Raw genomic sequence first — 24,891 nt, 5'->3', positions numbered from 1 at the left:
CAGAGTTGACCTCAAGACCACACAATATATGATGTTAGATTCATCTGCACTAATGTGATCCCAGAAGTTAAAAAAGTGCTAAATATAAAACAATCTAAAATTTAGCTCTAAATAGTAACATGACTCGCAATGCTAGTGATTTGTTTCCTGCTGTTAGCATTGGTTTTCCAGTCACATCTGTCCTTTTTGTCCAAAGAGAACAGATTAGAGTATCAGTGATTCATGACAGTAACATACCCCCTGAGCCAAACTCAGGCCAGCCTCTAAGCACCAGTGGATAGCAAGCTAGTGGCCTGGTTCCAGCAGAGACAGGGTAAGGATGAGAGGTAAGAAGGGTTGTCCACAAGACTGCTAAGATGCTCTGAAAAAACAAAGATCTGCTGACTTAATATGCTGATCATCTTTCTCAAATCTAACCAAAGAGAAAGATGGCAACAAACCTGAGTTTAAAAATTTTTATTTTATTTTATTGGGCTCAACAGATAAGATGCTTGCCTTCAAAACCTAATGACTAGGTTCGATTCCCCAGTACCCACATAAAAGTCTGATGTACAGAGGCACATACATCTAGAGTTCATTTGCAGCACTTAGAGGCCCTGACATGCCAATTCTCTTTCCTCTCCCCACTCTTCTCTCTCTGCTTTTAAATATAGTTTAAAAAATTTATTGCTGGAGGTGGTGGCACACACCTTTAATCCCAGCACTCAACAGAGGTAGGAGTGCCGTGAGTTCAAGGCCACCCTGAGACTGTATAGTGAATTCCAGGTCATTCTGAGCTAGAGTGAGACTCTACCTCAAAAATCAAAACAAAACATAAAAATTGAGAGGCAGATACAGAGAGAGAATATGGGCACACCAGGGCCTTCAACTACTGTAAACAAACTCCAGACCCACCACCTTGTGCATATGGCTTACATGGGTCCTGAGGTTTACATAGGCAAATGGCCTTAACTGCAAGGTCTCCCCTCTAGCCCCAAACATGCTATTGTTAAACATCATTAGGTTAGGCCTTGGCTCAAAAAAAGATTTAAAGGGAAACATCAGACTAATGACTACAGCTTTGACAGTTACCAGCTCTGATAGGGAGCTGCAGCCCAGAGCCTGGACTGACACCTAGGGAGTCTGCACAGGAATCTGAAACCTGATACTACTCAGGACTCAAAGTGGAGTAAACACTGAAAGGCCTGGAAGCTAAGTGATATGCTGGATTCTGCAATTGGCAAGTCTCCCTGCCTACTGGCATCGGACTTCCTAGAAGAGTGAGGACTTCTCACCAACTTAAACCTGTCTTGCCACACTGCTGTTTAAAAGAGGTCATAAGGATTACCAAGAGAATGAGGACTGGCTTACTAGTACAGAATACAACTGGATGAGGCATCTTTGTGGTTTTTCTCGCCATCCTTCTCTTTCTCTTTTCTTTAAAACTGATGAAACTTAGGACTTCCCCAAACCTGTTTGAAATATGGCTTCATTATTCTGGTAAAAACACTTTAAGTAACCAACATATACCACTGATTTCTCAGTGAAATAACTTTTGATTTCAGCTTGAATTTTCTATTACCCCTATGCAGGACTATAAAGACCAGGAAATTAGTGGTTTTTTTTTTTTTTTTTTTTTTGAGGTAGGTTCTCACTCTAGCCTAAGCTGACCTAGAACTCACTCTGTAGCCCTAGGCTGGCCTCAAACTCATGGCAGTTCTCCTAGATCCTTCTACCTCAGCTTCCTGAGTGCTGAGACTAAAGGTGTGGACCAGCAAGGCCAGTAGGAAGTAACTCTTGGAACAGAAATTCTCTGAAAGCCTAATGACAGTGCTATGACAACTCTTGGAGCACACAGGAAGGCTTTTCTACTTTTGCTATTCACAATTCACCTCTTTGTAGTGAGGGAAGAAAAGACTCCACCACCTCAGATCAAAACATGACCACACCTATTTTATGCAGCCTTAACAGTAGAAGTTTGATCTTAACTAGCATAAATTTATTCATAGATGAAATTGGTTAAGCCAGTGACAAACAGGAAGACTTCTCAGAACAGGCCACAGCTAAATGTTGAAGGTATTGGTAATGGCCAGGAATAAGAAAAGAGGGAGGGGCTACTGCATTACAAAAACTTTTTTGTTTGTTTTTGTTTTTTCAAGGTAGGGTCTCACTTTGGCCCAGACTGACCTGGAATTCACTATGTAGTCTCAGGGTGGCCTTGAACTCATGTCGATCCTCCTACCTCTGCCTCCCGAGTGCTGGGATTAAAGGCGTGCGCCAACACACCTGGCTCCTACAAAAACGGTTTTTTTTGGCAGTGCTAAAAATAAAAGCTAGGGCCTCATGCATGTTAGGCAAGCCCTATATGTCTATACTACATCCCCAGTAAGGTGAACTGTGCTAGTTTGAATTTTAAAAGAATAATGTAGCATCTATATAAAGTAACTAGAAATCAGCTTTCCTTGAAAACGTCATTATCTGCTCACATACTGGTTCAAAACATGTTTCAGAAGGGGCGGGGTGGGGAGTTAGCCATTATTACCTGCTACTGTTTAGCTTGAAAATCTGGGAAACCACTGGGCTTCTGAGCAGTTAGTTACTGAGAGAAAGGAGATGGTGACCTGCAAAAATCCCATGAGTCACACTGGGAAGGAAGTTACAAGACGGAGCTATGATGTTTTGCCCCCTTCTTATGCTCAGTGTACCTAGCTAGGTCCTGGGTACACAGACACAAAAGGAACTCACAGCCTGGTGAGCAGACAGACATGGGAAGGTGACAGTCCAGTCCTGGATAGATCGTCTACACAGGGTGTGGAGGAAGCAGACCAGAGAAGGGAAGAGCAGTGAGGGCTTCTCAGAAGAGACTATAGCTGAATCTTGAAGGTATTGGCCATGAATGAAAGGGAGAGGAAGGACTTGGAAGAGGCACAGAATACAGAACAGTTTGCTTGGTCAAAGGCTCGTGAGGAAGATTGTGAAGAGATGAGTGCACGGAGAGTTCTAAATGGGTATATTGCCAGCAGAAGTCATTTAACAGCTTCCCTGTTGCCTCCACTTTAATTTAAAGTTTCAAATCAGTACTCATTTTAATGCTTTGTTTAGGGTTAGAGAGGAGGGGTTGCCATGCTGAGGATCAAACAAACACAGAGCCCTGTCCAAGTTAGGCAAGGATTTTTAACCTCTAAACCACATCCCCAGTCTCACATTGCAAATGTATCTTAGCCAGTCTAGTGGCCTGGAGAAGAGAGGGGTCAGAACAGATTGCAGATATTAAAGGGGTATGCAAGACAGTTGAAAGCTGTTTCTAGCTCACCTGCCTGTTAATCCTTGAGAGAGCGCGTGAGCAAGCATGAGAGAGAGGGTGGGTGAGAGGGAAGAGGAAGGGGGAGAAAAGATAACAAGGACACTCAGTTGTTTTAGACACTTTGGCACTTGACTATCCCATTGAAAATGTGTGGAGACAGAAACAAATTAAAAAAACAACTTGGAATACCTGGGGAAGTGAACTGAAAAATCCAAAAAGATACTGCAAATAACCTAGATTCTTTTACAAGTAACCTGTAAGACAAACACACCATATGCATGCACATGTGTGAGCCATAAAAGATCTTATTTAAAGCTCAAGTATAAAATACTGCCCCCCTGCCCAAAGTGTGGGAGCTAGAAAGATTGTTCAACAGTTAAGGAACCTGCTTACAAAGCCTAATGACCCAGGTTCGATTTTTCCCAGTATCCATGTAAAGGCAGATGCACAAAATGGTGCATGTATCTGGAGTTTGTGGTGGGGTTAGTGAGCCTGGCATGCCCATTTTCTTTGCAAATAAACAAAACATTAAAAGGCTTTGTCAGATCTTAAGCACTAACTTTTTGTTGATTCTGAAACTTTTATGAAATGGTTATAACTGCTTGACTAAATGAAAAGGTGACTTTTCTGTCTAATCTCTTGGCAGATTCCCATTGAGACAACACATTCTGGTTTATTACTAACTTCAACAAAGCTGTTTTGTTTTTCTCTTAATACCTGTGTGGAGAGGTCTTCTGCATTGATTGGGAAATTACCTAAAACCAGATATCTGATTTTAATTTTAGATGTGATAATGGCACTGTAGTTAGGTCTTAAAGAATTACAGTATTTCATCTAGGCATGATGATGCACAGCTGTAATGCCAGCATTCAGGAAATAGAGGGATGATCATAACTGCAAGTTTGAAGCCAGCATGATACAGCAATTTACAGGCCAGCCAAGGCTACGCATCAAGACCTTATCTTTAAAGATAGGAAAAAGGAGGACTGGAAAGATGGCTTAGTGGTTAAGGTGCTTGCCTGTGAAACCTGAGGACCCAAGTTCAGTGGTCCAGTACCCACATAAGCCAGATACACAAGGTGACGCATGCATCTGAAGTTCATGTGCCGTAGCTAGAGGCCTGCTATGCCTCATTCTGTCTCTTTCTGTCTCAAATAAATTTAAGAAAAAAAGGAAAAATTTCTGTGTATATTTTGAAAACAGAATGGAATCTTTTAAAGAAGATTTTCTTGGCCAGGCATGGTGGTGCACACCTTTAATCCCAGCACTAAGGAGGCAGAAGGTAGGAGGATCATGACTTTGAAGCCACCTGAGACTACATAGTGAATTCCAGGTCAGCCTGGGCTAGAGTGAGACCCTACCTCAGGATTTTTTTTTTTTTTTTTTTGCTCTGAGCAATTACAAATAAAGACAAGCTAAGTGATAAAGAAAAACTAGCTGGGTGTGGTGGTGCATACCTTTAATTTCAGCACTGGGGAGGCAGCAATAGGAGGATCACAGTGAGTTTGAGGTCACCCTGAGACTACACAGTGAATTCCAAGTTTGCCTGAGCTAGAGTGAGACCCTACCTTGAAAAAACAAACAAGGGAAAAAATATTTACTTTTTGGAGAGAAAGGGGCAGATAAAATGGGCATGGCAGGGCATCCAGCCACTGCAAATGAACCCCACAGGCATGTGCCACCTTGTGTATCTGGCTTACATGGGTCCTTAGACTTCATAGGCAAGCACTGTAACCATTAAGCCATCTTTCCCTGGCCAGAATGAAATCTTTGCAGGTGAAACAGCATATGTATGTTTTGCCTTTTCTGGAAGGAGGGTAGAAAACACTGCCATATGGCTGACAATGACTCATGACTGATATATAAGCTGGTGCTACTGCTTAGGGCTTCACTTTCACTATGCTTCCATAGTATTAAAAAGAAAATGTTAGGTTGGAGAGAGAGCTTAGCTGTTAAGGCATTTGCCTGTGAAGCCCAAGGATTCAGGCTCAACTCTCCAGGTTCCACTTAAGCCAGATGCATAAGGTGGCGTATGCGTCTGGAGTTCGTTTGCGGTGGCTAGAGGCCCTGGTGTGCCCATTCTTTCTCTGTCACTAGTAAATAAAAATAAATATTAAAAAAGAGAAAATGCATGGTAGCTACCACATATGCATGTTGGAGCTTAGAGAAATAAGCACTAGAGATAAAGCTTGTAGAGAAAGACTGGACTTGGTGGGGCCAGGGGAATACACAGACCAGGAATCAAGACAGAAAACAAGACCAAAAATAGGTTCCTGAGCACACTAACATGAGGGATAAGTAGAAAAAGGTGTGGCTGAGGAACCTGAGTTAGAACTAGAGGGAGTAGTGCCAGTTTCAATAAGGAAGGAATGGTTAACAGTGACAACTGAGATGAGTGCTCCAGTGTCCACTAGAAAGTAAGAGGTCAAGGACCTCAGCAAGAAGGCCCAGAAGCCAGATTATAGCAAGTTAAATTGTAAAGAAAGTGGGACAGCCAAAAACATAGCTCTGAAGGAAAACTAATGAACTGATAGCTAGAGGGCTACATAAACCCAAGAAGGGTAAGATGAGGATGATAAGTGTAAATTTATACACCCAGGGGCTGGAGAGATTGCTCAGTGGTTAAGGTGCTTGCCTGCAAAGCCTAAGCACCCAATTTGGATTTCCCAGTACCCAAGTCAAGACAGATGAACAAGTGAGCACATGCCTCTGGTGCTTGTTTGCAGTGGTTAGAGACCCTAGTATGCCCATTCTATCTGCCTCTTTCTGTCTTAAATGAATGTTTTTTATAAGTTTATACAATTATTGATAAACAAGTTAGGAGGAAGTTGAGTTAAGAGAGGAGAGATGGCTTAGCTGTTAAGGCACTTGCCTGCGAAGTCTAAGGACCCAAGTTCAATTCCCCAGGACCCATGTAAGCTAGATATACAAGGTGGCATATGCATCTGGAGTTCATTTGCAGTGGCTGAAGGCCCTGGTGTGCTTGCGTGCGCTTGCTTGCTCTTGCATGCGCTCTCTCTCAAATAAATAAAATTTAAAAAAAATTTTTTTTAAAGGAGATGGTTTAGTGGTTAAGGTGCTTGCCTGTCAAGCCTAAGGACCCAAGTTCGATACTCCAGGTCTCATGTTAACCAGATACACAAGGTGGCACATTCATCTGGAGTTTTGTTTGCAGTGGTTAGAGGCCCTGGCACGCCCATTCTCCCCGCTCCTTCTAGCTGTCTCTAATAAATGAAAATAAATGAAAACAGCATAGAGGAGGGAGGCTTGCTGGAATAGGGATGCCCAGAAGGAAAGAGACTGGAATTAGAGCTTATTAAACTGTAACAAGTGTAGGGGGAATGGTCATTAAAAAAAAAAAAAAAAAAAAAAAGCTAACAGTAAAAGATTTCTGAATATTCAATGACCAAAAAGTAATTCAAAAATCAAATTCACAGCCAATCCCAAGTGTTTCTGGCAACATGAGCCTGAACTGCATCCCACAGCTATACTGCAGCTTGGGTTCTGAACACACATGTGATCTTTGCATTACGCCATGCAATAAATACTGCCTGCAACACCTCACCTCAGATTTGAGACTACGGTATGTTAGAATGCAGTGTTTTAGTGTACAAAATTTGATGTTGTAACAAGAAATGACTTAACTGGGGAAAAGAAAATATTTTTCTACCATCATTCTTTAGCATGTAAGTGTATTAGGACATCTTTGGATTGTACCATCATAGAATGCTTGATCTTACTATTTTATTTCTATTTTTCCCCATGGTAGGGTCTCACTTTAGCCCAGGCTGACCTCGAACTCAGTGATCCTCCAACCTCTGTATGCTGAGTGCTAGGATTAAAGGCATGTGCCACCATTTCTGGCTATATTCTTTTTTTTTTTTTTTAAATATTTTTTGTTCATTTTTTATTTATTTATTTGAGAGCGACAGACACAGGGAGAAAGACAGATAGAGGGAGAGAGAGAGAATGGCCGCGCCAGGGCTTCCAGCCTCTGCAAACGAACTCCAGACGCGTGCGCCCCCTTGTGCATCTGGCTAACGTGGGACCTGGGGAACCGAGCCTCGAACCGGGGTCCTTAGGCTTCACAGGCAAGCGCTTAACCGCTAAGCCATCTCTCCAGCCCTCTGGCTATATTCTTAAAAAATATTTATTTGCAAGTAGAGAAAGAAAATGAGAATGGGCACATGCCAGGGCCTAAGGCTACTGCAAACAAACTCCAGATACATCCATCACTTTGTGCATCTGGCTCTATGTGGGTACTGGTTGGGACTCAAACTCAGACCACCAGGCTTTGCCAACAAGTGCCTTGAACCACTGAGAATACTTGATTTTGAAAGGTGCTGTTTGTGCTCAATGTGGTGGCGAATGCTTGTAGTACCAGAACTTGAGAAGTTGATACAGGAGGATTGCTGCAAGAAACAGTCATTCCCCACATAAAAATAAAACTTGCCCAGGCCTGGTGGCACACGCTTTTAATCCCAGCATTCGGGAGGCAGAGATAGGAGGATCATGAGTTCAAGGCTACCCTGAGACTACATAGTGAATTCCAGGTCAGCCCTGGATTAGAGTGAAATTCTACCTCAAAAAACAGGATTGCCATGAGGTTGAGGCCACTCTGAGATTACATAGTGAATTCCAGATCAGCCTAGACTAGAATAAAACCCTACCTCAAAAACCACAACTTGCTCCTTTAGTTGCTGGCTTAAGTCCCATAATTTTTTTTTTTTTTTTTTAAATAAGGGCTGGAGAGATGACTTAGTGGTTAAGGTGCTTGCCTGCAAAGCCAAAGGACCCAGTGTCAATTCCCCAGGACCCATGTAAGGTAGCACATGCATCTGGAGTTCATTTACAGTGGCTGGAGGCCTCTTTGTTTCTTTCAAATTAAAAAGTATTAAATGAATTTTAACTTGGGATTAGGACAGAATTTTCAACAATTGCTAAAATGGTCTTAAACTCCTGCCATTAAAAATTTATTGATTAATTTTTCAAGGTATGGTCTCACTCTAGCCCACCCTGACCTGGAATTCACTAGGTAGTGTCAAGGTGGCCTCAAACTCACAGCAGTTCTCCTATCTCTGCATCCCAAGTGCTGGGATTAAAGGTGTGCACCACCACACCCAGCTATTTCTTCCATTTTTATGTGAAATGGCATTCTCAGCATTGATGAATATAAAAGAAAAATACTGGTCAACTGAGGGCTGGAAAGATGGCTTAATGTTTAAGGCACTTGCCTACAAAGTCTAAGCATCTAGGTTTGATTCCTCAGAACCTACATAAGATAGATGCACATGTGTCTGGTGTTTGAAGTGGCTAGAGGTCCTCGGGTGCTCGTTCTCTTTCTCTCAAAAAATATATATATTTTTTGATGCTGGAGCACTTTTCTTAATGTTCTTACCCATATATTAATGGTATTCTCACTTTTGGCTAGAGAAGATTTTCTTTTCAGATAGCAGTGATCTCTGGGATGACTCAAAAGGCAACACAGTGCTGAGAAGTGACAGAGGAGTGTTTAGCAGTGAAACATCTCTATCATACCTTCCAAAGCTCAGGGGCCATTGTGGAAGAGGTGGCAGAAAGAATTTAAGAGACGAAGGATAAGACCCCTTACAATGCAATCTTCCAGACACAAAATGGCTTGGATATCCATGACCTCGCAATGTCTGGCACTGCCTACATAAAACCAGTATAAGAGGAGGAAAAGATGATATCAAAATAAGAGACTGCGAGGGGGAGGGGATATGATGGAGAGTGGTGTTGTGAAGAGCAAAGTGGGAAAGGGGGGATTATCATGGCTTATTGTCTCCAATTATTGAAGTGGTCAATAATAATTTTTTTTTTAAGCTGGGCATGGTGACACACATGTTTAATCCCAGCACTTGGGAAGCAGAGGTACTGAGTTCAAGGCCATCCTGAGACTACATAAACAAGCCTCTCCATCTCTTTAGTGTGCAGATTTGCCTTTGCTAAATGGTAAAATTATATGTATACCACAGAAGTTTTAAAATGTATGATTTATTTTCTATTTTATATCCCTGGGATTGCATAAAAGTTTCAGTTTGAATCACTGGAAAAAAAAAAATTTAAGTAAAGATCACCAGGCTGGGGCAATGACTCAGTGGTTAAAAGTCCTTTCAGGGGCTGGAGGGATGGCTTAGCGGTTAAGGCATTTGCCTGCAAATGCCAAAGGGCCCAGGTTCAATTCTCCAGGACCCACGTTAGCCAGATGCACAAGGGGGCACATGTATCTGGAGTTCATTTGCATTGGCTGGAGGCCCTGGCGCATCCATTCTCTTTCTCTCAAATAAAAATAAAGTTTAAAGAAATAAAAAGCCATTTCAGTTAAAGGAGCTTGCTTACACACACACACACACACACAGAGTAATAAGCTGGGAGTGGTAGCGCACGCCTTCAATCCCAACACTTGGGAGGCAGAGGTAGAGGATACTACATAGTGATTTCCAGATCAGCCTGGGCTAGAGAGACCCTCAAAAAAAAACAAGGTGGGGGGAGAGTAATAAGTAGGAAAAGGCCAAGAAGTCCTGAGGCCTGAGTCCATCTGATTTTGATCTTCAGCCCATAAACAGCTGTATGTATCCACACACATCTATAACCCTAGTCCTGAAGAAAGCAGAGATGGCAGAATTGCCGGGGCTTACTGCTCAGCCAGACTGACCAAAGACAGCACTTCCGGAGTTCAGGGACAGACAAGAGGACATGTGTGGTGGCTTGATTCAGGTGTCCCCAGGTATTCTGAATGCGTCTCCCCAGCTGATGGCAATTGGAAATTAAAACCTCCTGGAGGTGGTGTACTGTGGGGTGGGCTAATGGGTATTATAGCCAGTTTCTCCATGCCAGTGTTTGACACATTCTCCTGTTCCTGTTGTCCACCTTATGTTAGCCAGAGGGTGATGTCCACCCTCTTAACTCATGCCATCGCTTTCTCCTGCCATCATGGAGCTTCCCCTCGAGTCTGCAAGCCAAAATAAACCCTTCCCCCTACCCCCCACAAGCTTCCCTTTGGGTGATTTCTGCTACAACATGTGACACTCCTCTGGCCTCCACACCTGCCCACACAGGGCATGCTCATCTGCATACACACATGCATATACCACACACTACACGTACTACAGAGAGAAAGGCAGAACACATGAAGATGATGTGGTTGAGGGTAAGTTGACCAAAATCTGTTTTTTTCCATTGATCTGCAGGGAAGATTTTTTTTTTTCATTATTCCAGCTTTTATTTATGTCATGTTTCTTTAAATTTTTTTTTTAATTTTTATTAACATTAACAGGGAAGATTTTTATCTTGAGCATGACCTATTAAAATAGACTACATTCACTAGCTTTCCCAGAAACTGGACCAGGCCATGTGACCAGCTCTGGACAAGTAACTTCTTAGAAAGGGAAAAGCTCTGTGCCACACTTTGTTCAATCTTCTATTTTGCTGCCAGAGATGAGGCTACAAGTATGTGGGACCACTAGGCAGAAGCCTTGCTATCACCACAAGTGATGAACATAGGTCTGATGGGACACGACCACCAAACCAGTTCTGGACTCATCTCTCCAAGTTGGTTGAGAGTACGATGAATTATTTTTCCTTAAGCCCTTCACTAATGGATTAATGCCAACTACAGAACTGTCTGAGTTCTAAATTTAATCTCCTGTTCACTCTTGCCATGTGTTGAAGCACTAAGTTGGTCTCACCAAATGTGGTCCTTGATCTCGGACTTGCTAGCCTCCAGACCTAGAGCCAATTTGCTAGACATCTCATATTCCAAAAATATATCCAAGTCACTTTAGAAACAGAAGCTAAAACTTTACTAATCTTAAGCTTATTTTAACAACTTCCAATCATGTACTCAGACCTAGACTGCTTTTGTTTGGTTGGATATTTTGGTATTGTTTTTATATTTTTATTTGTTTGCTTATTTATTTTACTTATTTGAGAGTGATAGGCAGAGAAAGAATGGCATGCCAGGGCCTCCAGCCACTGCAAGCAAACCCCAGATGTGTACACCACCTTCTGCATCTGGCTAATGTGGGTCCTGGTCCTAAGCCTCGAACCAGGGTCCTTAGGCTTCACAGGCAAGCGCCTAACCACTGAGCTCTCTCTCCAGCCCTTGGTATTGTTTTTAGAACAACCAACCAAAAAGTGTTGCTCTGCTTGTATTTCCTCCTTAGTACAAAGACTGTCCCGTCCCCCCCCCACCCCCGCCCCCAGGCAGGTTCTTGCTCTAGCCCAGTGTCAGGAGCAATACTTAAAAGTAAAAATGGTTTGTCAGAAGCAATAGTTAGAAGTAAAATGGGAACTGCTAGAAGCAATAATTAGAAGTAGAAATGGGCGGGCACTCAGCAGTGGTGAGATCACCATGGCAACCAGGGGCCAAGACCAGAGACTGACCAGAGATCCTCTGCGAGCTGATATGCAAATGAACTACCCCTAAGGTAGTTATCAGCAGCCAGAATGAGGAAAAAATGGGTATAAGATTTCCAGCAAAGGCTCTGGAAATTGTCACTCAACTCTGAGAGGCAGACTCCACGTCTCTGTGTTGACACCCGCCGCAAGAAGCTGCAGCCCATGGGACCCCTCAGCAGCCTGGTACTGAGAGAAGAAAGGCCCAGACCAGGACGTTGTTGCCTGTGGACCACGTGGAGTAGCTTGTGAGTACCCCAGAGGGTTAGGGCCAGGAGGCTAGGGTAGTTGAGAGGATAAGAAAAAGGGAATTGGCTTAATTAACGTGTGAAGAGTGAATAAAGTGTGTAAACTGAATCTACATAATCTGCCTCTTGACTAATGAGTTTAGCCCTTGCTTGCTTGTGACACCCAGGCTGACCTGGAATTTACTCTGTAGTCTCAGGCTGGCCTCACTGACTGCAATCCCCCTACCTCTGCCTTCTGAGTGCTGCGATTAGAAGGCATATGCCGGGCTGGAGAGATGGCTTAGCAGTTAAGCGCTTGCCTGTGAAGCCTAAGGACCCCGGTTCGAGGCTCGGTTCCCCAGGTCCCACGTTAGCCAGATGCACAAGGGGGCGCACGCGTGTGGAGTTCGTTTGCAGAGGCTGGAAGCCCTGGTGCGCCCATTCTCTCTCCCTCTATCTGTCTTTCTCTCTGTCTGTCACTTTCAAATAAAAATTAGAAGGCATATGCCACCATGACCAGCTCAGACTGTCTTATTTTTTTGAGGCAAGCCCAACAGACTGGCCTTTTTTTTTTTTTTTTTTTTTAATGCAACAGAGCGAGAGAATTGCGTGCACCAGGACCTCCAGCCACTGTAATCAAACTCCACATGCATGTGCCAACTTGTGCACGTGCGACCTTGCGTGCTTGTGTCACCTTGTGGTCCAGACTCTATAGAAGAGTGAATACATACACCCTATACTTCCCTCTAACATATTCATCAGTTGGGTTTGCTTTAAGGTAACCTAGAAACCAATTTTCAACCCAAAGATAAGAATGCTATTCAAAAAATAAACTAATGGCTTAGCTGTTAGGGCACTTGCATACAAAGCCAAAGGATCCAGATTCAGTTCCCCAGTATGCACATAAAGCCAGATGCATAAGGTGGTGCATGTGTCTGGAATTCATTTGCAGTGTCTAGAGGTCCTAGCATGTCCATTCTCCCTAACAAAATATTAAAAAGAAAAAAAGAATGCTGTTCAACCAGCAACCTACTAATGATGGTTTTATCTTTTTTTTCCCCAAACTAGAGGTTGAAAACTGCCAGCCTGGGCTGAAAGATGGCTCAGCAGATAAAAGCGCTTGTTCTAAGCATCAAAGCCTTAAGAGGCCCTGAGACCACCTGAGTTCAATTCTTCAGGACCCATGTAAACAGCTGGACATGGCCATGCACATCTGTAACCCCACTTCTATGGGCAGCAGAGAACAGAATCACTGAGGCAAGAACTGCAGCTCTGCATTCAGAGAGAGGCTCTGTCTCAAGGCAATACACAAGTAAATGATCAAGACACGGACATTATCCTCTGGCCTCCATGTGTACACAAAGGCATGTGCAACTGCACAGACACATGCACCACACCTACTGCATGCATGAAAAAAATCTGTGAACCAGGCCTCGTGGTGCACACCTTTAATCCCAGCACTTGAGAGGCATAAGAGGATCGCCATGAGTTCAAGGCCAGCCTGGGATTACAGAGTGTAATTCAGTTCAGTCTGGACTACAGTGAGACTACCTCAAAAAAAAAAAATTAGGGCTGAGGTGATGGCTTAGCGGTTAAGGTACTTGCCTGGAAAGCCAAAGGACCTTGGTTCAATTCCCCAGGACCCACATAAGCCAGATGTGCAAGGTGACGCATGCATCTTGAGTTTGTTCACAGTGGTTGGAGGCCCTGGTGCACCCATTCTCTCCCTCCCCCCCACCCATAATAATTTTAGAAACTTGGCATCCTAAGATCCAAATCTGCCAACAGATATGATATATAAAAATTTGTCGTATTTTTGTTGTACATTGTTTCACACCATAACATAAAACAAAGACAGTATATAAACTATAATAAACAGTTATAAAGCAAACACCCTATAATGAAGTCATAAAATAGACCAGTACTGACAATTCAGAAGTCCCATATATCATTTCCAGTCACAGCTATCTATAATTTATGGTTATGGAGAGAATTCATAAACCAGAAAACTTACTTGGAATTTACAAAAAAATCAGATTTCTTAATTTGTATGTAAGTGTGGAGGGATTTGTGTGTGGCATTTTGCCTGTGACTTTACATGGGTACTGAGAAATTGAATTTGGGTCAGCAGGCTTCTCAAGTACCTTTAACCACTGAGCCATCTCCCAGCTCCAAATAAATTTTTAATGTATTAATATATTAACAAAGTTTTACTATTATTAATCAATCCTACCTAATCCCTAAACAGCTTTATTACCTTCCCAAAAGACCTGAGCCCATTAGTCACCACTTCCCATAACCTCTGCTCCTAGGAACCAGTCTACATTCTATGGAGCTGCCTATTCTAAATCTTCTATGCGTGAGGTCATAGATACGGCCTTTTGTGTCTGCCTTCTCTCACTTAGCAAAATGCTTTCAAGGGCAACCAGATTAAGTCACAAATGAATACATCATTCCTTTTGTAGCTCAATACTTTATTATTCAAACATGCCATTTTTCACTAGGCATTCTGGCTCACACCTTTGATCCAAGCTGAGGTAGGGGGATCACCATGATTTTAAGGCCAGCCTGGGCTTTATTATGAGTTATAGGTCAGTCTAGGTTAAAGTGAGACCCTGTCTTTAAAAAAAAACAACAACAACAAAAAAAAAAAAAACAGAAAGAAAAGAAAACCCAAGCAAGCAGAAAAAGTACAAATATGCCAGTTTTCTCACCCATTCACAATTGTTGGAAATTTGAGTCTGCTCTCCTTTTTGGCTGTAATACTACTGCTGGGAACAGCTGGTTTATAAGGTTTTGTGTGGACATGTGTTAGGTGAATGTAGGAGTACAAGCACCCAGTCATATGATAACTATATATTTAATCTGGGGGAACTTCCAAGCTGTTTTTCTAAAGTACTTCAATTTTTACATTCTCACCAGTAGAAAATGCAAGTTCCAATGGCTCTACATCCTAATTCTTGGTACTATCTTTCTGCCGTTTTTTTAGTTGTATTATTTATTTCATAGAGAGAGAATGAGTGCACCAGGGCCTTCAGTCACTGTAAACAAACTCCAGGCACATGCACCACCCTGTGCATCTGGCTTACGTGGGTCCTGAGGAATTGAATCGAACCTAGGTCCTTTAGCTTTGCAGGCAAGCACCTTAACTGCTAAGCCACCTCTTCAGCATCCCCCCCCTTTTTTTGAGGTAGGATCTCTGGCCTACACTGACCTGGAATTCACTATGTACACTCAGGGTGGCCTCAAACTCAGGGATACTCCTACCTCTGCCTCCCAAGTGCTGGGATTAAAGGTGTGCACCACCACACCTGGCTCCAGCCCATTTTTAATTTTTTTTTTGGGGGGGGAGCTTTGAGGTAGGGTCTCACTTAGCCCAGGCTGACTTGGAATTAACTATGTAGTATCAGGCTGACCTTGAACTCATGGTGATCCTACCTTTACCTCTAGTGCTGGGACTAAAGATGTACACCACTATGCCTGGCCCATTTTTAAATTTTTTGAGGTAGGGTCTCACTCTGTAGCTCCAGGCTGGCCTCAAACTCATAGCAATCCTCCTTCCTCTGCCTAGTGCTGGCATGTACAACCACACCTGGTTCTATTGCCTTTTTAAAAAATTTTTATTTACTTATTACAGAGAATGGGAGCATCACGGCCTCTAGCCACTGCAAACGAACTCCAGACACATGCGCCACCTTGTACATCTGGCTTATGTGAGTTCCAGGGAGTTTAACCTGGGTCCTTAGGCTTTGCAGGCAAACACCTTAACCACTGATCCATCTCTCTAGCTCATCTATTGCTATTTATTTGATAGAGAGAATGGGTGTGCCAAGGCCTCTAGCCATTGCAAACAAACTCTACATGCATGCACCACCATGTGCATCTGGCTTGCATGGAACCTGGAGAATTAAACCTAGGTCCTTAGGCTTCGCAGGCATGTACCTTTACCACTAAGCAACCTCTCTAGCTCACTGTTTATTTTTGGCTTTTTTGCCCCTAGGCTGCTTTGGCATGGCTCCTATGCCACCATCTTAACTGAAAGTTCTATGTTTTTTATTTAATTATTTGAGAATGAGATAAAGAGGCAGACACAAGAGAGTACAGGTCCACCAGGGCCTCCTGCCATTACAAATAAACTCCAGACACACGTACCTAGTATATCTGGCTTTATATGGGTACTGGGGAATGGAACCTGAGTTGCCAAGCAAGCTCTTGTAACCACTGAGCCATCTCTCCAGCCCTCTATTCCCCCCCCCTTTTTTTGGTGGCTTTAGAAGATAGGGTCTTGCTATAGCCCAGGCTGACCTGGAATTCACTATGTAGTCTCTGGGTGGCCTGGAACTCACAGCAAATCTACCTCTGCCTCCCAAGTGCTGGGATTAAAGGTGTGTGCCACCGGGCCCAGCGACTCTATTGCAAATTTCTGAGTTGTCTTTTCTCATTTTCTTTATAAATTATCCATTTAAAATTTTGATTGTTGTATTTACATATCTTGGAACTCTGGAACATTATCAGGCACATGACTTGTAAATATTTTCTCCTACTCTTATGGGCTGTCTTCACTTCCCTAATACTGTCCTTTGAAACACAAATGTTTTTACTTTTTTAAAGTATTTTATTTATTTGCAATCAGAGAGGGAGGGAGAATGGGTGTGCCTCTTGCCACTGCAAACTCCAGACGCATGTGTCACTTTGTACATCTGGCTTTCACATAGGTGCTGGAAACTGAACCCAGGCTGTCAGGCTTTGCAGACAAGCGCCTTCAACTGCTGAGCCATCTCAAGCCCCAAATGCCTGGTCTATTTTTATTTTCTGCCACTTGTGATTTTGGCGATTTGGGTTAGATAGCAAATAAACAGCTGTCTAACCCAATATCATGTCAATTTGTTCTTAGGTTTTCTATTTTCATATTATTAGCATGATTTCTAGAATTTTAATCTACTCTGAGTTATTTTATATTATGCTTTCAGATAGGAGACCCACTTCCCACACACTAATTCTGTACATGGACATGCAGTTGGCCCAGCACTATCTACTCAAGACTATTGTTTCCCTATTGACTTGTGTTGGTCAAATAAACAGCCTTGCAAGTGGGGTTTCCAGAAGACTACCAGAATGGCCACATACTGCCATGCTCTAGGAATAATCTTTGCAGGTGTTCCAAATACAAAGCTGGAGTAGAGGGTTCACCCCTTCACACATGTAGTGCTCAGGAGCAGTTTTTGTTCCATGAGTATTCCAGATACCTTCCTGTCCCCAGGGCTTAAATACTCTTCTCCCAAATATGATCAGGCTCCTTGCTTTACTCCCAAGGTCTGCTCACTTAGTACTGTCTCACTGAGACCTGCTGTCTGCATGGGCAATGCTTACCCCATCTCCAACCTCTGATCCCCACCCCTTGCTTTTACTTGCTCTCGGAGCACCCACTGCCACTCGATAGACTTACTGTAGGTTTCACTTCTAGACCTTTCTAACCACACCTTCTTGGAATGAATTTCTTGACAGATTTGTTTTGTTCACTACTATATTTCTAACACCTGGAGCTTAGCATGCTCAAATGCAAGTATGTAAAAATACAGTCTCCATACATAGATCAGTAAATGAACGCACTTACTATAGTTTTTAGCACCTACAAGCTGCTCCAAAGAAAAATAAATTAAAAAGCTGGAAATCATGGTTGTAATGTCATCACACTGAGGTAACAGGATTGTGAGTTTGAGGCCAGCCTGGGATACATAAAGAAGGAAAGGAAAAGAAAAGAGAAAAGGGGAGGGAGGGAGAAAAATCAAAGGGAAGGAAAGGGAAAGGAAAGAAAAAACCTGAAGTTTTGAAGCATATTTTATATTAATTCACATTTTATAAGTTCAATGTATTTCAACAAATATATAGTTCTATAACCATCACCACACTAAAAATGGAGAACAATGAAATTACTTTTAAAGTAATTTACTACTGTCAGGTATACTTGAAACTTGGTATCTTTAAACAAATCAAGACACTGGGCTACTATTTTCAAAAGTCACATTAAGGAATGTGATAGTTCAAAAATCAAAGAACAAGGACTTGCTAAGATGCCAGATAATTCTGATGCAGTCCAAGATTAAAGGCTAAAGAAGCTAACCTAATGAGTTACATTAACTTACAAGAAGACTGCAAGCCGGGCTGGTGGCGCATGCCTTTAATCCCAGCACTCGGGAGGCAGAGGTAGGAGGATTGCCATGAGTTTGAAGCCACCCTGAGACTACATAGTGAATTCCAGGTCAGCCTGAGCTAGGGACACCCTACCTTGAGGGGAAAAAAAAAAAAAAAAGAAAAGAAAGAAAGACAATGACTGCGAATTACTAAGGTAAAAAGAATCAGAAGGAGCTGGCATGGTGGCACTTGGTCCCAGCACTTGGGAGGCAGAGGTAGGAGGGTTGCTCTAAGTTCAAGCCTAGCCTGGGACTACATAGTGAATTGCAAATTAGGCTGTATATAGCAAGACCCTACCTCAAGAAATGAACAAGATTTACAGTTAAGGTCCTGAGAAGAGAATCCTTTGCATGCTCTTTCAGAAACAGACTAGTTTGCTAGTTAGGGTCTTCAGGCTGCAAGCAATAGAAACTTAATTTCAGAAGAAAAACAACTTATCAAGTCTGAGTCATTCCCAAAAATCTTACAAGAATCTTTAAGCATCCAAGTCTAAAACCAGACATCGTGACACATTTGTAACGTCAGCGCTAGGGAGGCACAGGCGGCATTGTTGCAAGTTTGCAGCCGTTCTGGTCTGCATAGTTAGCTCCAGGCCAGCCAGGGTACGGTGAGACTTTGACTCAAAAAAAAAATTCAGTCTAGTTTAAATGCCTTAGTTCATTGCCAGGAATAATGACACACTGACACACCCCACCCCCTCCATGATGCCCAAGTCACAAGGCAGAATGGTCCAGTACACATTACTGCTGCCTCTTCTTGAATTTCAAATCAAAATTTGGCATGGATGCTTCTGTTGGTGGAATGTAGGTCAAGTGGCCACATCCTTAGTTACGATGCAAACAAGGTGAAATGTGCATGGAAATGGTGGGGGGGGGGTTATAAGCATGCACGTGTAGTCACATCTATGTTCCCTTGCAAAGCCTCCCATGTGTGCTCGCCTGGGGGTTGAGGCCTAGCTGCTCCATCACTCTGCCTGTTCCTATTTGAGTCTCTTCCGATACCAGAGCTTGTGGTTCTTCGTAAGCAGGGACAATCCTGGCCTCATTGCTTCCCCCTTTGAGGAACTGGGGTTACAGGCAGGCATGCCCGTGTCCAGCACACCCAACTGTTTGTGTGGCATCTGGAAATTCCAACTCCAGCATTTTCAGGCCCTCATGCTTGCACAGGAAGCAAACAGAACAGCTGGGACATTTCTCCAGCCCAAATTTCTACATTTATCATAATTAACTTGTCTTTGTGAGGAAAGGGACAAGCATTTTAGGAGGGTGACAGTGAAGACGACAAAGTAAGGAAGACAAAAAATAGGAGCCAGAGATGGGTGTGGTAGCACATGCCTTTAATCCCAGCACTCTGGAGGAAGAGGTAGGAGGATCGCTGTGAGTTCGAGGCCAGCCTGAGACTACATAGTGAATTCCAGGTTAGCCTGGGCCAGAGTGAGACCCTACCTCAAAACAAACCAACCAACAAAAATGAGCCAGGCATGGTGATGCACGCCTTTAATCCCAGCACTTGGGAGGCAGAGGTAGGAGGCCTGCTGTGAGTTCAAAGCCATCCCGAGACTTCATAGTGAATTCCAGGTCAGCGTGGTTTACAGGGAGACCCTACCTTAAAACAAAAACAAAAACAAAAAAACCAGGTTGTTATTTGAAAGCTATATTTTACATTTAAGTGTGAGAAGAACTTGGCACTTTCCTGCAAAGCCAGACAACCTGGGTTTGATTCCCCAGTACCCACATAAAGCTAGAAGCACAAAGGGGTACATGCATCTGGAGTTCATCTTTAGTAGATGGAGGCCCTGGTGTGCCCATATTTTTTTCCTCTTTCTCCCTCTCTGCTTGCAAATAATTTTCTTAAAGAACTTGCACAATATTGTTATGGAAAGAATCTAATCAAAGGGATGAAAGAGAAGGAAAAGAGAATCACGGTGCTTTTTGAATTGACTTGAGTAAATAATGGGTGATAGGGTCAAGCAGAAAATAGCAGATAAAGCAAATTTGAGGGAAAAGAAATAAATCTTGGTTTTGAACATGTTGGGTTTGAGTGAGATACCTGCACAAGTTAGATAAAACTATTAAACACAAGCATGGTTTTCTAGAGGAAGGGCAGAGTTCTAAGATTAAGGTGGGAGTGAATGAGATTGGTCACCTGGGCATTCATTTGAGAAAATACCACACTAAATCATTTAAGGGATAAAAAGAGGAGCATCTTCCATAAGGGATCCAGAAAGGACCACTTAAATGTAAAGGGAGAAAGAGTGAAGGGCTGAGTATCAGAGGAGATGATCAGGAACAAAGCAAGAACTGGGTGATGTGAAGGGCAGTGAAATCAGGCTGGCAACTCTGAGCATGCGCAAGGCAGCGAGTAGAACGGCATGAGGGAAGCAAGGCTAGAACACTACTATTGCACAACTCAAGCCTTCCACGAATCTTACCCACAGGTGCTGAACTCATTGATTTGCTCTTATAATCTTTAAGAACTACCTCAGGGCCTATATCCACAGTTCTTGCATTATCAAGCCATACTCTTGGGTCTTAACCATTCTCACCCAAAGGCAGTTCTATCCTGCTATCTAAAGGAGTGCCAAGTGGATTAGGGAGAATAAATGTGTTAGCCCAGTTGAGAGGAACCAAAATAGTTTTCAAAACTGCTTCTTGAACTCCAGCACCTGTGACCTGGTGACACTGACAGTCTTCTCAGTGACTCCCTATCATAGTTGAGCTCACAGGACCATAATTACACAGAGAAACTTCAAAGTGTTCATTTGGTTTTACCACTATCTTTACCCATAGAACATGTGAGCTTGTAATGACAACTGGACAAACTTCCATGACTGTCAGAGTTGGCTAGAACCAGGAGCAGATGAACCGTTTCTATGTCTCTTCATTTCTCGTAGGCTCTCCACAGGAACAGATACCTGGGATACCCTTAAGTCAAATACTATCAATCCAAGCAAACAGGAAGTTAAAGTGATGTCCTGGCAACACAGGCAACCTATGAAATCCAAGCAGAAGGCAAGGGGAACAATGATTCCTGAAAGTTACCTTTTCAAGGCCTTCTCCTTTGAAATCTGATCCACGATAATTTGAAAGAGCTCAAATGACCAAAGTTATTTTGGTACTATTTAGGTGTAGGTCAATTGAAACTCCTCTTGGTACTTTTCTCCAACATATTCCAGGAGATTAGCCAAAACCAAGAGCTAGAAATATGCTGAGTGTCACACCTTATTAACATGCAATGAGATTGTTTCAGACAACTGGTGATGCCAGGCTACCCATAGGATAGGGACATAATTCCATAACTGAAAATATTTGAAAAAATAGGGGCTGTAGAGATGGCTTAGAGGTTAAGTGCTTGCCTCTGAAGCCTAGGGACCTTGGTTCGAGGCTTGATTCCCCAGGACCCACGTTAGCCAGATGCACAAGGGGGCGCACATTTCTGGAGCTCCGTTTGCAGTGGCTGGAGGCCCTGGCATGCCCATTCATTTTCTTTCTCTCTCTCTCTCTCTCTCTCTCTCTCTCTCTTTCCCTCCCTACCTCTTTCTGTCTGTAGCTCTCAAAAAATAAATAAATGAAGAAATTTTAAAAATATATATTTGAAAAAATAAAAGGGAAACACTGAAACTTTACCATCAGTTTAGGTTAAAGAGGAAGTATAAGGAAGAGTATTTAAAAGAAAGGCTTTCCCTGAAGTAGAGTGGAAAATAACCAAGAACTGTGACAGAAAGAAGGTTCTATAAAGCATGAGAGAAACTCTTATAAGTGTGCCCCTCACCCTCAGCAGGCTCAGCTGAATGCTACAAAGGTCTCTGTAGAGGATGAAACCTCTTCTTGTCAAGAGTCCCTTGAGGCAGAATCTGGAGACAATACAACAATTTGAGCAGTGCCAGGACCATTTCATCAGATGGGCTACAGAAATGCACCCAGCATTTAAAAGTAGTGATTACCAGAGATTGTCGTCTTCAGTGTAAACTGAAATGAAAATATTTTTTTTAAAAATCTAAATAGCCCTAGTAAGAATGGAGAAAATGGCAGCTAGAAACATTTTGGTTAGCTATAAAAGGAAGAAATCATCTTAGCCATGAAGGTATTGAAATTTGGTGCCCTGTTGCAACAGTTTCTCCATTGCTATATAAATACCATTTACGTTTGGGTCAGATTCACTTTTGATTTTAAAATACCTAAATACTGTATTTTATTTAATTAATTTACTTACTTGTGTGTAATTCACATGCTCCACTTGGAGAATGGCTTTAATGGGTGCTAGGGAATTGAACCCAGGCCAATAGGCTTTCCAAGCAAATACCTTTAGCTGGTGAGCCATCTCCCCAGTCCTAAATGCTATCTTAATTGCAAAGGTGCAACTTGTAAACTTGGAGTCCTTGTAAAAATGCACATACCTGGGTCATGATGTGGACCCAAAAAGCCAAACTCTTCCATAAAGGAGCCTAGGACCTTGTATTTTCTTTTTTTTTATTTTTAAATTTTTATTAACATTTTCCATGATTATTAAAAAAAATCCCATGGTAATTCCCTCCCCCAAACTTTCCCCTTTGAAATTCCATTCTCCATCGGACCTTGTATTTTCAACAAGTGACCCAAGTAATTTTCACAATTAGGCAAGTTTGAAAGACACAGATCCACACCCTGCTTACTATAACACAAAGCCATTGACATCAAAGCGGAAATGATGTCAAGAAAGAAAACTGATGACCCTGATGACTCAGAAGTACCTCAATGAGTTAGGAAAGCTAGAATCTTAAGGGAAAGGTTAACTGTACAGTTAAAGCTGGGGCCAGCTTGCTTAGCTCCACTCCTCAGTTACAGGAAGCCTGTTCCTGTTCTCTACAGAGGCTCTACTTGGCTCTGCGTTCCTGCCTTTCTCACTATTCCTGGAAGATTCCCCCTGAAGGCTCTTTGATATTTTAATCTACAGATGGAATCTAAAGGAGACCAAGGGATAAGACAGACTGTTTCCAAGTACATAGCCAATACCACAGTCCCTGGATATAAAGGGATAAGACTCCAACGCGGGAGGCAGAAGAGGAGGATCGCTGTGAGTTTGAGGCCACCCTGAGACTACATAGTGAATTCCAGGTCAGCCTGGGCCAGAGTGAAACCCTACCTCGAAAAAAAAAAAAACCAACCAAAAAAAAAAAAAAAAAAAGGCGAGAGAGAGAGAGAGAGAGAGAGAGAGAGGGGGGGGGGGCGGGGCGGGGGGGGAGAGAGAGGGAGGAGACCCCATACTGGTCTGTTTTCAATCATGTACAAACGTTTGAAATCCAGACACATACCCAAATTGGAGAGCCTCTTCAGCAAGCCAGCTTCTCTAACTGCAGCTGGACCATTTTCCACTCCTTTCCTTTTCTGCAAAAATCACACCAATTACACAGATGTGAGGGAAGATGGTTGGGGCTGAGGACGGAAAAACTTTCACACAGAAATCTATGCCATTACATTTAATCCTAACAGATTTCTCTGCAAACCTGCGGCCACAGCATTAAAACTTCAGGTGTCTCGTCATTTCACCAAATCCTTGCAAGGAACGTGGCGGGGGAGGGGGCGGTGGGGAACTCCATTGTTAAAAGCAAATCAACCTTCCAAGCCCCTCGTTGTGGGACGGCCAAGGGAGGCTGGCGACAGCTAAACAAACCTAGGATGTGGTGGCTGGACATGTGTGTGTGGACTGGGCCGGGGGGCCGGGCTCCCCCATCAGTGAGCGGGCGCCCGCGGCTGCAGGTTTCCTCCAGTGGAGAGAACAAAGCGCCCGGGCTCCCCTCGATGCTGGAGAGGCCAGAGCCAATTTCAATTTCTTTCCAGGTTAACTAACGCTCTGCCTTGGAAGAACGGGTCCTGAAGCCTTAATCCCAGCTCGCACTCCCTCCACCTCCAACTCGGGTCAGTGTTCCACCGGGGATTCCGACCGGTTTAGTCCTCTCCAGCCCCGCCGGCATGGAATCCTGCCTCCCCTCCATCACCCCACGCGGGAGCGACCGACCTCTCCCTCTTCGTCCGGAGGCCGCAGGAGCCCGTCCCCTCGCCGCCCTAACTCACCGCACCCGGGAAGGGGGCGATGCCCGCTGTGGCCCCTCCATCCCCATCCCCATCCCGGGGAGGAAAGCAGCCCACGTGGTCTCCCCACAGCGGGAAGGCGTCGTCGGCCCCTCGCGGCGCCGGTTCCTGCCCCATCCTTTCACCGGGCTTGCAGAAGGCGGGTGACCCTGGCCGCCCCGGCGATGCGGGCCGGGGCCCCGCTCTCACCTGCCCCTGGGAGAAGGGAGCGCCTATCACAGCCACGGAGTGCACGGATTTCTTCAGCACCCAGTGCACCTGCGTCCGGAGGAGACGCGACACGCTGCTCCTCAGGGACATGGCTGGCAGGAGGGGAAGAGTCGGGGGGAAAAAAAGCCGGCAGAGGATGGCTCCGAGCCGCTCCCGACCTCCAGCGAGCACCGCCGCCGCGCCGCGCTGACCCTCTTGACGGACTGGCGCCGGCGCCCCGCCCCGTGACGTCAGCGCCGCTGGCCCCGCCCCGCCGCGCCGCGCCCCCGCCCCGCAGCACACCTTCCCTCGCAGGGCCCGGGCCCGCCCCGTGACGTCAGCGCCGCTGGCCCCGCCCCGCCGCCGGAGACACGCCCCCCTCCGTGACGCCGCCGGGGCGGTGGAGAGGACGAGCGGATAAAGAGCGCGAGGTCCGCCCGCAGGTGCGTCCCGGGGCGGGAAGCGGGGTTTCCGGACCCCCGGAGCCTTCGAGCCCCGCCCCTCATTATGAGCT

At 44.1% G+C, this 24,891-nt stretch overlaps 1 protein-coding gene across 1 annotated transcript in view; it reads right to left on the bottom strand.

Moving 5' to 3' along the window:
- The window catches only part of Arg2 (arginase 2), a 35,267-nt gene extending 10,671 nt beyond the window's left edge, over positions 1 to 24,596 (bottom strand). Inside the window, exons 1-2 of the mRNA XM_045154248.1 lie at positions 24,378 to 24,596; positions 23,411 to 23,483 (exon numbers count right to left, since the gene is read on the bottom strand). Of these exons, the coding sequence (XP_045010183.1) occupies positions 23,411 to 23,483; positions 24,378 to 24,488 (184 nt within the window). The 5' untranslated portion in view covers positions 24,489 to 24,596. The remainder of the gene's footprint in view (positions 1 to 23,410; positions 23,484 to 24,377) is intronic.
- Between the last annotated feature and the right edge of the window lie 295 nt (positions 24,597 to 24,891).

The sequence above is a fragment of the Jaculus jaculus genome, chromosome 7 (assembly GCF_020740685.1).
Source record: "Jaculus jaculus isolate mJacJac1 chromosome 7, mJacJac1.mat.Y.cur, whole genome shotgun sequence".
NCBI lineage: Eukaryota > Metazoa > Chordata > Mammalia > Rodentia > Dipodidae > Jaculus > Jaculus jaculus.
Note: the sequence above shows the minus strand (reverse complement) of the source record. Positions and strands in the feature narration are given on the sequence as shown.